Below are 12,685 nucleotides of genomic sequence, written 5' to 3' on the forward strand. Positions count from 1 at the left end.
TCACACATACTTCTGTTGACAGAGTTCTTGTGCAGCAAGCAAGCTGAAATGCCTTTTGTTAAGGATCTGCTCACTTCTTTTTCTGTTCTGCCCCAATGCTTGGAGGATCTTTTGGCTACTAACTGAGTTCCTGTTGTTACGCTTATGGAAATTAACTGAATTGAAAAATATGGGGTTACCTTGCAAAACAGGTAAAACTATCATCAGGAAAAAAAATCCTAACCTCCTAATTTGCTCTTAGTCTGTGTGTCTCACATGCTCTTAGTTTGCTTGCTTAGTTTTTCAGGGGAAGATTGTTTGAGTCAATGGGAAATATTAAGCAAAGCCATTTTGAAAGGGAAACAAATGTATTAGGGGCTGAGGGGTAAAACCTCATTATTTTAGATGAGTAGTGTACTGTTCCAGTCAAGATCAGGACTTGATTTGCTGGTTTACTATGTCAGTTCAAATTTAAATTGAATTTAATGAAGTAAGAAAATTCCGCACATTCACATGCTCTGTAATGCCAAAATACATAATAAGTATTGAAATGCAGTAATTTAAGCAATGTTTGAAAAGTTAGTTTAGGTGACTAACTATTACAGTAACCCTATGAAATAAAGCATGATCATTTGCCCCAGAAAACAATTCTCCTTGTATTGACTCAAGAAAATAGAAATAAATCTATTAATACTAAATTGTCTATAAAATCCTCCTGTTTAATCCTCCTGTTCAGCATAATATATGCCTTTTGTTTGATCTTTGTGCAAAGCCTGGTGAGTTTTAACACAAATTTTGGTTGTCTGGGCAAAAGGAAATCAAACCAATAGAGTATGCTACACAAAAATTTATCTGTGAGTCTGCACACGCACATTTGCTTGTGCCAGACCATATGAGAACTTGCCTTCGATAGTGCTGTATCACAAATCTGTATTAATTTATTGCTGATTTGTAAGGAGCTTTCCTTAGAAAATAAAATTCAGGTTGTAAGTTTTAAACTCATGTGTGTAAAAAAGCTGAAGTTACTACACCCAGATATGGATTTCACATTTTAGCTTAAAAAAAAAAACAAACAAACAAACCCATGTGGCCTTTTTGATGTTCTTCCTTAAAATGTTTTGGAGTCAATTTTGTTGGACAGTTAGCTATGCTAGCCCCCACATTTCCCTTCTAGTTGCAAAAAAAACCCCACACATATGCCCAGGAGACTTTTATTATTCAACAATATCTTTACCCACACTAGCTCCTACCAGTAGATATAATGCTACAGTTTATATGTACAATTATGTGTGCATATGAAAGTAATTTCCCTATTTATGAAGCCTTGAAGACCTTTTCCAGAAAGATTATTATTTTTCAGAACTTGTAAGTGCATACATTCAGAATTGTGGTGAGAATTATCTTACTTTGCAGGGGTGTGTTACAGGCCTTTTATGACATGTACAGATTTAGCTCTGAATGTTCAGACCTCTCTGAGTTACACATTTTGCTATGGGCAGGATTTCCAAATCCACAGCTCTGCCAAAAATCCTCCGTTTTTAGGAGCTATAAATGTCTGTGTATAACTCGTTATAAAATATGGAATTTGATCTTTTGTATAAGGGTGTTTTTTTCCCCAGTCACTACTAGATTGAGTAGAGAGATATGTTCCACAGGATGAATGAGGGTAAACTCACAGTCTCTCCTCTTACCACTTCCTCTTCAGAGATTTATTGCCACACTTGCACAAAACCAGCCTGGTTTTGCATACTTTCTTTGTCCCAATAAAAATAAAAAAAAAAAAAGTCCAATGGAGTAAGCAAATCTAATGAATGGAAACACTCTTTCGGGCCTTTTGTAATTAAACCGTAAGAATTACAGCTTTACATCACATCCTGTGAAAACCAAAACTCATTAGTAAAATTTTTAAAAAAGCTGGGTATTGATTTTAGATGCTAGGAATATCCAGAAATGACAAAAAAAAAAAAAAAAAAAAAAGAAATTTTTGCAGGGATGACAATCCATGTTTTGGAGTCTAAAGCATCATCCTAAAATACTAGAAATGAAAAAAAAAATGTAATTCACTTATCCCACACTTGCCTTCTGCAGAATTTCTGTAGCTTCTGGAGCATTTTTTGCTGTATTTTGGGTTTGTTACAGTAAAAATGTTTCTATGAACACAGAGGTGTACTCCTGCAGATCTCATCACAGCAGAGCCTGTTTGGCAGCATTACCAGAACTACAGAGGGTTCAGGGAACAGGCCGAGAATGGGCAATTTCTTCCAGAAAAGGAAGAGTGACAATAGGAAAGGGTGAAGCTGGGAAAGAGAGTCTGTGGCGGGGATCTGGAGGCCTGAGCACTGCTGCTCATGCTGGAACTACCAATAGGTAAGGAACGGGGCGGGGGGTGAGGGGGTGGGGCAGCAGCAATGGCTGGTGAACATAACCCATCCTCTCACTTGATGGCAACAGGCCAGTGTGGGCATCCAGGCCAATGCTCTTCTGCTGCTTTCTGGGGAGTCTTCAAGAACAGGCAAATCTTCTTCGCTTACACCTGGCTCTGCATGGTGGGAGTGTGGGTGCCAGCAGCACGCCTTCTTGCGGGCTACTGAGTGCCAGGGACTGAAAAACAAAGGTGATGGCTCATAGCGAAGCTCAGATAATAATATTCACTTGAAATGCCAGGAGGCTCTTTCACTGTGCCCACAATGTAGAAAATATTATGTGAAATGTTAGTTATTCCAGTCATTCCCTGCAAACGTGGGAATGTGTTTTCTTTTCCAAAGACATTGTGCTCAGTTAGTTCACGTAATGCTAGGGAGAATCAAAGGTCTTCAGCACTTCTGAAAGTGAAGTCAGTTCTATGTAGATGGCTAACTTGATGCTTTGAGAAAATAAGGGCTTCAAAAGTAGGTTTCTCATTCACATGGAGACGATGTAGTCTGTTATTATTGTATAACAAAGATATATGGGCTGAGATTCTTCTTGCCTTTATTTGTCCCTCTAACAGCTGAGTGACCGGTTTTGGATAAGATGGTCATGCCAGGAGGGAGACTCATCCCATGTTAAAATAGGTATCCAAGATAAGTGAGAGCATTTACCTTCAGGAAGCATTTTTCTCTCTCCACTGACTCCAGCAGGAGGCTAGACAGCTGCTCAGAATAATGTCTTACTTCTAAATAGCTAGCAGTAGCTGAAAGTCTGCCTGAACAGTGCGTACCTGCATGTTCACACCTTTTACAGCTGCAGTGCAAATGACAGAGGTAATATAATAAATCCAAATTTTCTATATGTGTAACAGTATTCTTTCTATTACCCCAGGTATGTCTGTAATACTAAAATATACACTAGCCAGCACTAAAACATGCCTAGCTGGTGAGTGTTCCTCAGTTTATGGCACATGCAGCGAGAGGCATGTCACATGCCAGCATCTTACTTTGCTTGCTTCCCACTTTGACAATCACAGCGCTGCCTTCTGACACATCTTCCTCATCACTGACAGGTTTGCCACATACATCAAAGGCTTAAGCTTCTCTTTTTATTTTGAAAAGCTTCTGTTCTGTTTTGCTCTCTCACAGATGGAGTACTGAAACAATCGTTAAAATAAATACCATCAGTATTCAATCTGTCACAAGAAGTAAATCACATATACGGGTGAATGTAAGCTGTTCAGCAATGCAAGATCGGTTCTTCAGCTGCTCTCTTCTTCCCATGTGCCTAGATGTGAGCACAGAAGTTAAGATGAATTTAAATCAGACATAGCCAACTCTGATGTAGTACTGAAGCTCTCTGTTATTTTTAGCCCCGTCTTTTTGCTTTGCAAATTTATTGGAAATGGACAGGTGCTGCACTGCATTGGCCATTCATAGAAGCCAAGAGACAGAAAGTTCTTTCTTTTATGTCAATTACTTTAGCTCCTTGCTCTCCCCTATCACATTTTAGTAGCTTTATCAGAACAGTGTAAGAGTTTTCAGTGATTTAACAGATAACAACAATTTTTGGTAACAAGCATATATTTAACATCACTTTGAATGATTCTTAACCCTTGTGTCAATAATCAACATAAAGTCAATATTTAAAAACCATTTCTGCATTTGCCAGTTCTTTCCTAGTCTCTAAGGTAAACAAGTCAAGGTTCTCATATTTTAAGTTCATTTAATCTGAATACATCAAATATTTTTGAAGAGTCCTATAAGTAAATTTGATACAGGAATTTCATGTTTCAGGATTGCTTTTGCTGATGCACTCCAATGAAAGCATGTTACTATTAATAATTTTTTTTTTCATTTTCAGAATCAGAGAGGATTCAGGCGTCTTGTATGACAATCCAGACATTAATAACGACTGTGTGATCATGATTTTGGAAAAATAAGAAGATATTTCCCAGCTACATATTTGGAGTTATGTTTCTTAGGAAAACCAAGAATGAAGTCATTTTGATCTCTGATGGATGAAACTCATTGGAATGGAAACTAACATCCATGAAGAACAGGGCTCACCTTATATTACATCCGCCAAGTGCCTGGGGACTCCAAAGGAAGCAAAGTATGAAGAATACCAAAGAAAGATAGAAAAACAGGCAAGTCCATTTGAATGCCAGAATGTTTTACTGGAACCTGGGTTGAGTTTGCTGTCTGCATCGCCCTTATTAGACCACAATCAGACATCCTTGCAACCTGGCAAGGCTGCAGGGTGTGTCAGTGCCACCCATCAGTCTGAGACACAGCACCTTTGTGAGGAATTACTGTGTTCTGCAAGGCACAAGCCACAGGAAGATCCTTTAAACCTTCCTTCCCCCAGAGAACCGCCAGTCCTCACAGGAAAAAAATCAGAAAAGAAACCAGAAAGAAGTCATGGGATCAGAGTCATAAAACATACACCAAGCGCTATCACATTTTCTGATTTCGATTTTTTATCACATGAAGCTGAAACTAAACTCCATATTAGTGAGGCAGGAGAAGCGGAAGATTTTTTGTCTGAAGAGGAAGAACCAGATGGTAGAGATGATGATGATGTGTTTACAGAACTGCCACTGTATGAGGTGTTTTTCAGTGGTCCCCATAGAAGGAATGTTTCCCAAAGAAAGCAAGCTAAACATGAACTTTCTAAATATCAACACATCTGTCATTTAGAAGACTGCGATGATCATTCTGAAAAGGAATTGAAGGACCATGACAAGGAAGAAAAACATATGGAGCTGGAGGTAATACAAGCTACTTTTTTTTTCCAAGTGTGTTTTAAATAAGTGGTATCATTTCAGCTTGGTTACAGGAGGAGAAGGAGTTGCTAAATTGTTATGCAATGATAATTGATATGAATTACATAATTAAGAATATAAACCTGCGGTAAAAGCATACTAGGTTTTTACATTGGACAAATCTATTACTTCAAATGGGCCACACTTTTATTAACCTGAACTCCAAACGTTGGTTTTCTGTTTTCCTTTGCTTTTTAAAATGGGAACATGGGCTCAGTTTCCCCTGCTCCTACAAGATCATATATCATGCCATGTACAGAGTCTATTCTCTGAGTCTATGGACTACTCCAAAGGGATAGAGCTCAGATTTACTCTGAGAGCAGAGTATACTTCTTCACGTTGAAAAATGCCCTTTTTTTAGTGCAGTGGCACTGTAGCACTGCACCACCTAACCCACAGCGCTGCTTCTGCTAAATAACAGTGTTTCCTACATTCTTATTTCATTAAAATAATATGGAGGACGTGTTTATTTTAAAATAAAATAATCAGATTTTTTTTTTTGTATCTGCTCTGGTACACATAATGATGGTCTATAGACCAACACCCAAAATGAAAATTTAAGACGATTTAGGACAAAATGAAAAACACTCTGTAATAAGAATCATCCAACTATAACCTTTCCAGAAAAAAAAAAAAGGGTTGAGTAAATTAGCTGTGTTTTTTGGAACTGGAGGAACAAGAGCTTTCCAAGTAAGTTCTCACTAGTCTGGAGAATAAGCAAGGCTTTCCCCCTGCTCCCAGCTGGTGACAAACCAAATGTTTGAAGCTAAACATGTTTATCATTGGAGAAGTTCAGCTCTAGTACAAAAATATGAAGTGACTCCAAATAGTGGGCAAAACAAACTCTTAAAATTCCAACATTCCTGACCCTGTAGCACAAATTAATCTTAAACTGCAGGTCAGGCATACCTTTCCTTCCTCTCTCTTCTCCTCCTCCAGCTTTTAAGAGTAATTTTCCATGTAAATCAGCTTTATGCCTTGAAAATCAGGGTGGAGCCCTAGTCTTTTACCCAGTGTGTTTTATTTTTCTCTATCTGCACTTCTCCTTTTACTTCTAGTGCTTAAAACACTGAGTTGCTTTATTGTTTTCTGATTAAATGGAATAAAGTAGAATCTGGATGATAATGATCATATTAACATCAAAATTATAGTATACAATACTTAATTACTTCTCTCCTTTAATACCAATCTATCTTCAATCTGGGGAGACTAATTCTGCCCTTAACTGAATGTGCCCTTAACAAAATACCCACAAAACTGAGTGAGTATTTTGTGATTGTATTTCATATGTATCCCAGCTTTACTGAGGAAACCCATCAGCTCACAGAGAAATCAGCCAGATTTTTACGAAATTTTCTCAGCAGCTGATCTTAGAAAACCAAGGCCAAAAGATGGTTCCAAAACAGTTCACCTTTTGATGCAATACTGACCCTGAGAGATTCTTGTGACACATCATTTATTAAATAATCACATTATTACTCTACCCTAAGCCAAGGCTTGCTTCCTCATTTACTCAGAAACATTCTCAGTAATATAAATATATATCAAAATGCATGCACAACATGCCTTGCATGCTGTTTAGTGAAGGTCATTCCCATAGATAAAAGGGAGAGTCCAGGGGCTGTTGTCATTTAGTTTACTTTATGTCTCTGCTGTAAAAATAAACTCAAGGATGCAGCTTGTAGTCCAAAATAATGGATTATAAATTGCCAGACAAGCATGTGAAGTTACCTAGTAAATCTTGGTGAATGTGTCAAAATGTTTCAAAAACTGGGCAGATGCAATGATGCAGTCCTGGTTTTGATTTTTTTTCCCATGTAAATAAGTATGTATCATTCTAGAAAAGCCTCAAAGAATTTAAGAAAAAGGATTATCTTGTCTCTCAAATTTTAGCAGCAGTCATGCTTCTAAAAAAAAAAATTCCCTCCATGACTCTGGTTCATGCAAATGTATGTCATTGTCAAGTTACCTATTTCTATTATTTAGAAATGAGGCTGTGGAAAAAATGTCTTTCTAGTGGAAAGAAATTAACTAAATAAAGACAGCATGGCATAAAAATGTTGTCTAAAGCAACCATTACTGCTAAGCCTTAGACTTAAAAATAGTGTAGCAAACAAATCATTGCAGCCATACAGATACAGGCTATCACACACAGCACCCTGACTGAGATCCAGGCTAAATCCTTGCTACCAGAGTTCAGAGTGAAATAGTGATTAAGATCTACCCTGCAGGGGCATTCCTAAGGAAAAGTACTTGTTACTGACTGCAAATCTTCTATTTTATGTACGGAAAGTAAGAAAGGCTGTCACCTTCTCCAGGCTGGGGAGCACTCATCCTCCCAGGCAGCCACCACCATCAAGGCTGGTGTCTGAATCGCCTCTTAAATAGCTGTTACAGGCATTTAAGTGATAATTGCTGAATTTCTTGTTTCATTCTAATTAATAAGCAGAGACAAATCTCCAAGTACACTGAACAGTAAATATGTAGAGTGAAGAGGAAAAAAAAAGTACAACTTCTGTATGCTGCCAACTGTGTTACAAGCAGAAGAAACTGCTGAAAACAATTAATACAATGGTGCCCATTAGGAAAAAAAAAAGCTCTTTCTTTTTTTTCCAAAGGCAAACAGCATCTCTCTGTTCTGAGTGGTACGAGATAAATGGTACTTCTGTTCAGTTTGTGATTCGGTATGGTCCCTGAGTTTCCACCCTTACACCAGTCCCATATATATTTCCTGTGCTTTGTCATCAAATCTAAATTTGGCAACGATTTTTCCCTTGTCAGGAGTCTACAATCAGTGGTACATTCAATGATCAAATAGAGTACTTAAATTAAAAATAACATTTATTTCAACTGGGGAAGCAAAATTCTGAAGATTTAAAATCAAGTTTATATACATGTCTGAAATATTGTTCATGTTATTTCTAATTTTTGGATGATGATCTAGGCAACATCATCGCTAAGACAGCACTTCTTTAAACACACCAGTGAATTTCTGTGCTGTCATTATAGGTTTGTCTGCTCTGCCTACCTTCCTTGCAAAACTCCTCTTCTATCTTGAATGGGAATATTTTTTACATCACTCATGTCCTTCTAATATTATTTATGATTGTTTGTTTTGTTTGGCCCAGAGGTTTTCTTGGCAACTCTGAAGTGGTATCTTGAGCCATTCCTCCTTGCTTGTTTTACTTGATGTCTTTACATTAAACTACATATTCTCTTTGTGCATGCAACGAGTTCAGTTTGCAGTGGCAATAAATTATTCAGAATAGCTTCTGAAACAACATTTTTCTAGATTGCAATTTCTTCAAACTGTACTGAGCAGGACCCAGCTGATAACCATATTTAACCATGAACTACTGTGCAGCTGTATATCAGTAATCTTATCCTATCCTTACATAGTCTCAAGACAATACGTGTTACTTCCAGGAGTAGCATTTCAGTCAAATAAAAAATTGAAGATATTTGACAGATATTACGGAAAAAGAAGTATTATAAAACCATACCCTTGACAAAGTGAATTGTCATGGACCTTCTCTCACCTCAGTGACTGTATAAAAATCCTGCTGCTGTTGCTGGCTGCTGCAATGAGGCAAGCAATAGTCTTACCAACACAGTAGCGAACTGGAAATCCTCTCCGGGAACCCATATTAGCTATTACAAGAGCCAACAAAGTTTCTGTCACTGTTGACATTATTTAGGGCACCTAAGACAGTTGTCACAGCTTCCTCTATTGTGTCAGAGAGAGAAGGGGGCAAGCCAGGAAGCCCACACGCTGAAAAGGAACTGCTTAGAGCTAACTGTCAGAACAGGACGTGCTAGATGCTCCAGCAGCCCCTCTGCAGCCTGCCGGTGTCTGCGCCAGGACCACATACTGGGTATCTCCCCATGGGACACTCAAGATTCTCCAAATGGGTCCTCTTCTCAGGGCTGCTGCTTGATGGAACACAGTCACCTCTTTCTAAAATCTATCTGGGAAGGTTGAAGAATTAACTGTTGGAAAGTGTTGTCCGTCTGGGTCCAGTTTCCTCTTAGGATTATGGTTGCCCATTTTTATCTATAATATGAGTTTGCATATAGGTGTCACTTCCAAGAGAATCCCAGAAAAATAACTGTTCGTAAAGAAACAAGAGACCTTCCTTATTCAGCAGGAATCCATTAAGGGAGCCTCTACCATACTATTTTCCCTTGCCCTCTGCCATCGTGTCAGGCCCAGAGCACCAAATCTGCTAGCCCTTACACAGGAATCTGGGAGACCTTTCGGGATCTTGAGTTGCACACAGGTTTATGTCATGCTTCTTTCAACACATTTAGGAAGGTCTAAACCAAACCTGGCTGTTGGTTTAAAGCCAGACGCTGATGGTCTGATATTTGCACTGAATGTTGCCTTGTTCAGCTGGGTCAAACAGAGTGAGATACCACTCCCTAGGAGTAACGGAGACAAGATGACCCAAACAGATAATTTAGGTAATTAAGGTAGTATTCACAATGAATATCTTTGTTAGGATTTGGCCTCCAGACTGTAAACTCAAAGACTTTTGGAGGAGGCTGCACAGTCATGGGAGTGGCCAGTGCAATGTTAGGAAACCCAGTCTCCGTGTACAGCACTGGGCAGTGTTAATGGGGCAGCTGTGCATCACCTTTCACTGGGAGTAAATCTTTGTTTTAAGTAAAACTGTAGTGTTCCAAAGGAGATTTGTGAAAGTTCCATTGCTTTTGACATTTAAAGCTAAGCGAGCTGAACTCTGGAAATGGTTACAGAAAAAAGTCCTTCACTGGCAGGAAGATGGACGATTAGGCCTCCCGATCTCTCTTTCCTTGATTATTCACTTATTTTCATGAATTTCCTTGTTCCATCCTTGTATTACAATTAGGTAAATTTTATCCTCATTATACAATCATTACTGAGTGACAAGTTTGATAGTCATTGTATAAGCTTAGACCACAAGAGTTCAGATTCAAGCTGAAATAATTTGCTGAGATGTACTACGGAAGTTTCCATAGCATCTGTCCTACATTTCGTCAGCTTCTGGCCTGTGTTTTCATTCTTCTTTTCACAAACATCAAAAGTCCACCAAAGGAGCAAGACAAAATAAATAGACAAGGACATATAGGAGGGGATAAATCCTCAAAAAATTATTCAAAGCCATAGTTTTTGAAGTTAATTATGATTCCTTAAAATATAAGTATCCTTCTGTGTGCCTTGTAAATATTTTAATCATGTAATCATATCCAATGAGAAAGGAATCAGAAAGTTTTAAGTATTTGACAATGAATTTACTTTGTTCAAATTGGATTGAGTTCATTCAATTTAAATGATCAAAACACAGCAGCAGTCAAGCCTACAACTATGATTCGTACCTGGGCCTGCCAAAGTAAGCTTCTTACCCTTATACTTGGATGGCTGAAATTCTGCTAAGTCCTTGTACCTCTTGTATTCCTGCTCAATGCCTTGCTTAGCCACTCTGAAGAACTTTTCCAAGAAGTACTTTGCTGTTTTCACTAATGAGGCGCCAGAAGTAAGGTGGGATTTAAGCTATCTGAAAATTGCCCTGCAATAGTTTCCTCTTCTCTAATTCAGCTGTACAAGAGCAAAAACTAATAAAGAACATATAAGAGTGAAGCACAAATTCCTTCTCCCATTCCTCCCATACTTTGGAAGTTTGTTCTTCTCTTTACTCTATCAAATTGAAACTCCAAAACTAGAGGAGGAGAATAGTTGCAAACTTGTGATGCATTCTTCATGAGAAATAATACCGTTATTATTATCTCCCTTTTTGTTCATCTTCTGCAGACATGGGATGTCTACTCAGGCAGGACAACTGAGTGCTGAAACAACAATTGCCAGGGAGAAGAGAGTAGGAAGTTAAGGGGAGGAAAATGGGAAATTACTTATCTAAGACAGGAGTGATGCACTGGGCTTTGTACATTCTAATTTCCTTTGTACGTCTGAGGTTTCTGTATTTCAGTTATGTATTCTCTAGAGTTGACAGGTGGAGACACAGTGAGTTGAACTTTGCAAAGTTTCTAGTGTTTATGGGTTTTTTTGCCTGCTTGGGAAAGGAACTTGAACTGCTGATTGTTTTAGCAATGATGCATTACTATCAGTCAATAAATAATCACAATTGGCTCTTAATAATAAAGTCAGATAAATGCTGGCTTAGGAATTCTAAATATTAATTTAAAAGAAAGAGCCTTTATTAATTTTAAAAATTTGAGGGACTAATGATGAACATAGCATTTTGTAAAGAGTACATTTTTTTCTCTAATCTCACTATTCTTAACAATGTAACTATTTTCCATTAGGATATAGCATTTCTTGTGTCCTACTTACTGTGATGGAAGAGAGCAGGAAGTTCAAATTTGCATCTTACTAAAGTGGAAATTAGCTGTATGGCTGTTTCTATTACAAAATTGTAGGAACTTTGGAAAATAACAGTACAGTACAGTCAGGAATGGTAACTTAAGGATGTGCTGAAATATCATATAAAAAATAATTGGTATACTGGAATCATGTAGGAAAACACGTAGATACTATCAAAATTACTGCCTTTTATCTCTTTAGTATACTTGCATGCTGCTTGCATATTTTAGTAAACATGCATGATACCTTGTTCATTACTAGAGAATTAAAAAATTAAAATATATATGCCCTCAGAAAAGATGCACTTTCTTGACATCAGCAGATATCTGTCTTTCAAATCACAGAATTGTTTTGAGCAGCTGCTGGGTTGAATTTGAAGAAAACACATGCACTCTGGTTTTGTAAAAAGTATCCTATAAACTTTTGCAGCAACCCCAGTATGGGTTCTGACAAAAAGACTCCTCAAGAAAAGTTGTAATATGAGGGGACAAAATCTATCCTTTTCAGAAGTAAAGCTGATAAACAAACCTCCATGTGATGGGTGAACTAGCACTTGAAAAATTCAGAGGGCTTTTTTGTACTTGACCCTTCATACAGTTTGAAATCATTTCTGGTGCACAATACCATCACTCTCCAAAAATGTATAGTATAGGGTATATATTACCTGTACAGTGAGATTCTGAGAAAATTAAAATTCCAAGAAAAAATAATAAAGAAAATCAGATAATTAGTCAAAAAGACAACTCACCTTGACTTTCAAACTCATTCAGAAAATTTACAAAGTACATTTCAGCTTGGTGTTGAATTAAGAAACATGAAATTACAGAAGGTGAGATTATTGAGTTATATTGCACAGTGTGAAACCCTTGGGCTGTTCAAGATAACGTGTAAAACTTGGTACTTTAAGTAGTTTCCATAACATCATGAAAGATCTTCAGGCTAGCAAGTTCCAAAGTATGGCTATCTGCTACTAGTGTCTGACAAAGGTTTTATGCTGCCCATCCTAGCTGCACTGTGAAGACACTGTGCTGCCCATGAATTTTGCTGCACAGCCTCATGGTGGTCCCATGCGCACACATTAAGAGGCCCCACAAACAAAATTTTGGGAA

The 12,685-nt window shown here is 37.8% G+C and overlaps 1 protein-coding gene across 7 annotated transcripts in view; it reads left to right on the forward strand.

Moving 5' to 3' along the window:
- STARD13 (StAR related lipid transfer domain containing 13) overlaps positions 1–12,685 on the forward strand; it is a 302,655-nt gene that overhangs the window by 43,975 nt on the left and 245,995 nt on the right. For all 7 annotated transcript variants that reach the window (XM_086771983.1, XM_086771980.1, XM_086771987.1 and 4 more), the window contains one exon: positions 4,252–5,161. In XM_086771983.1, the coding sequence (XP_086628109.1) occupies positions 4,409–5,161 (753 nt within the window). In that variant the 5' untranslated portion in view covers positions 4,252–4,408. The remainder of the gene's footprint in view (positions 1–4,251; positions 5,162–12,685) is intronic.

The sequence above is a fragment of the Chlamydotis macqueenii genome, chromosome 1 (genome assembly GCF_036417535.1).
Source record: "Chlamydotis macqueenii isolate bChlMac1 chromosome 1, bChlMac1.mat, whole genome shotgun sequence".
NCBI classification, from domain to species: domain Eukaryota; kingdom Metazoa; phylum Chordata; class Aves; order Otidiformes; family Otididae; genus Chlamydotis; species Chlamydotis macqueenii.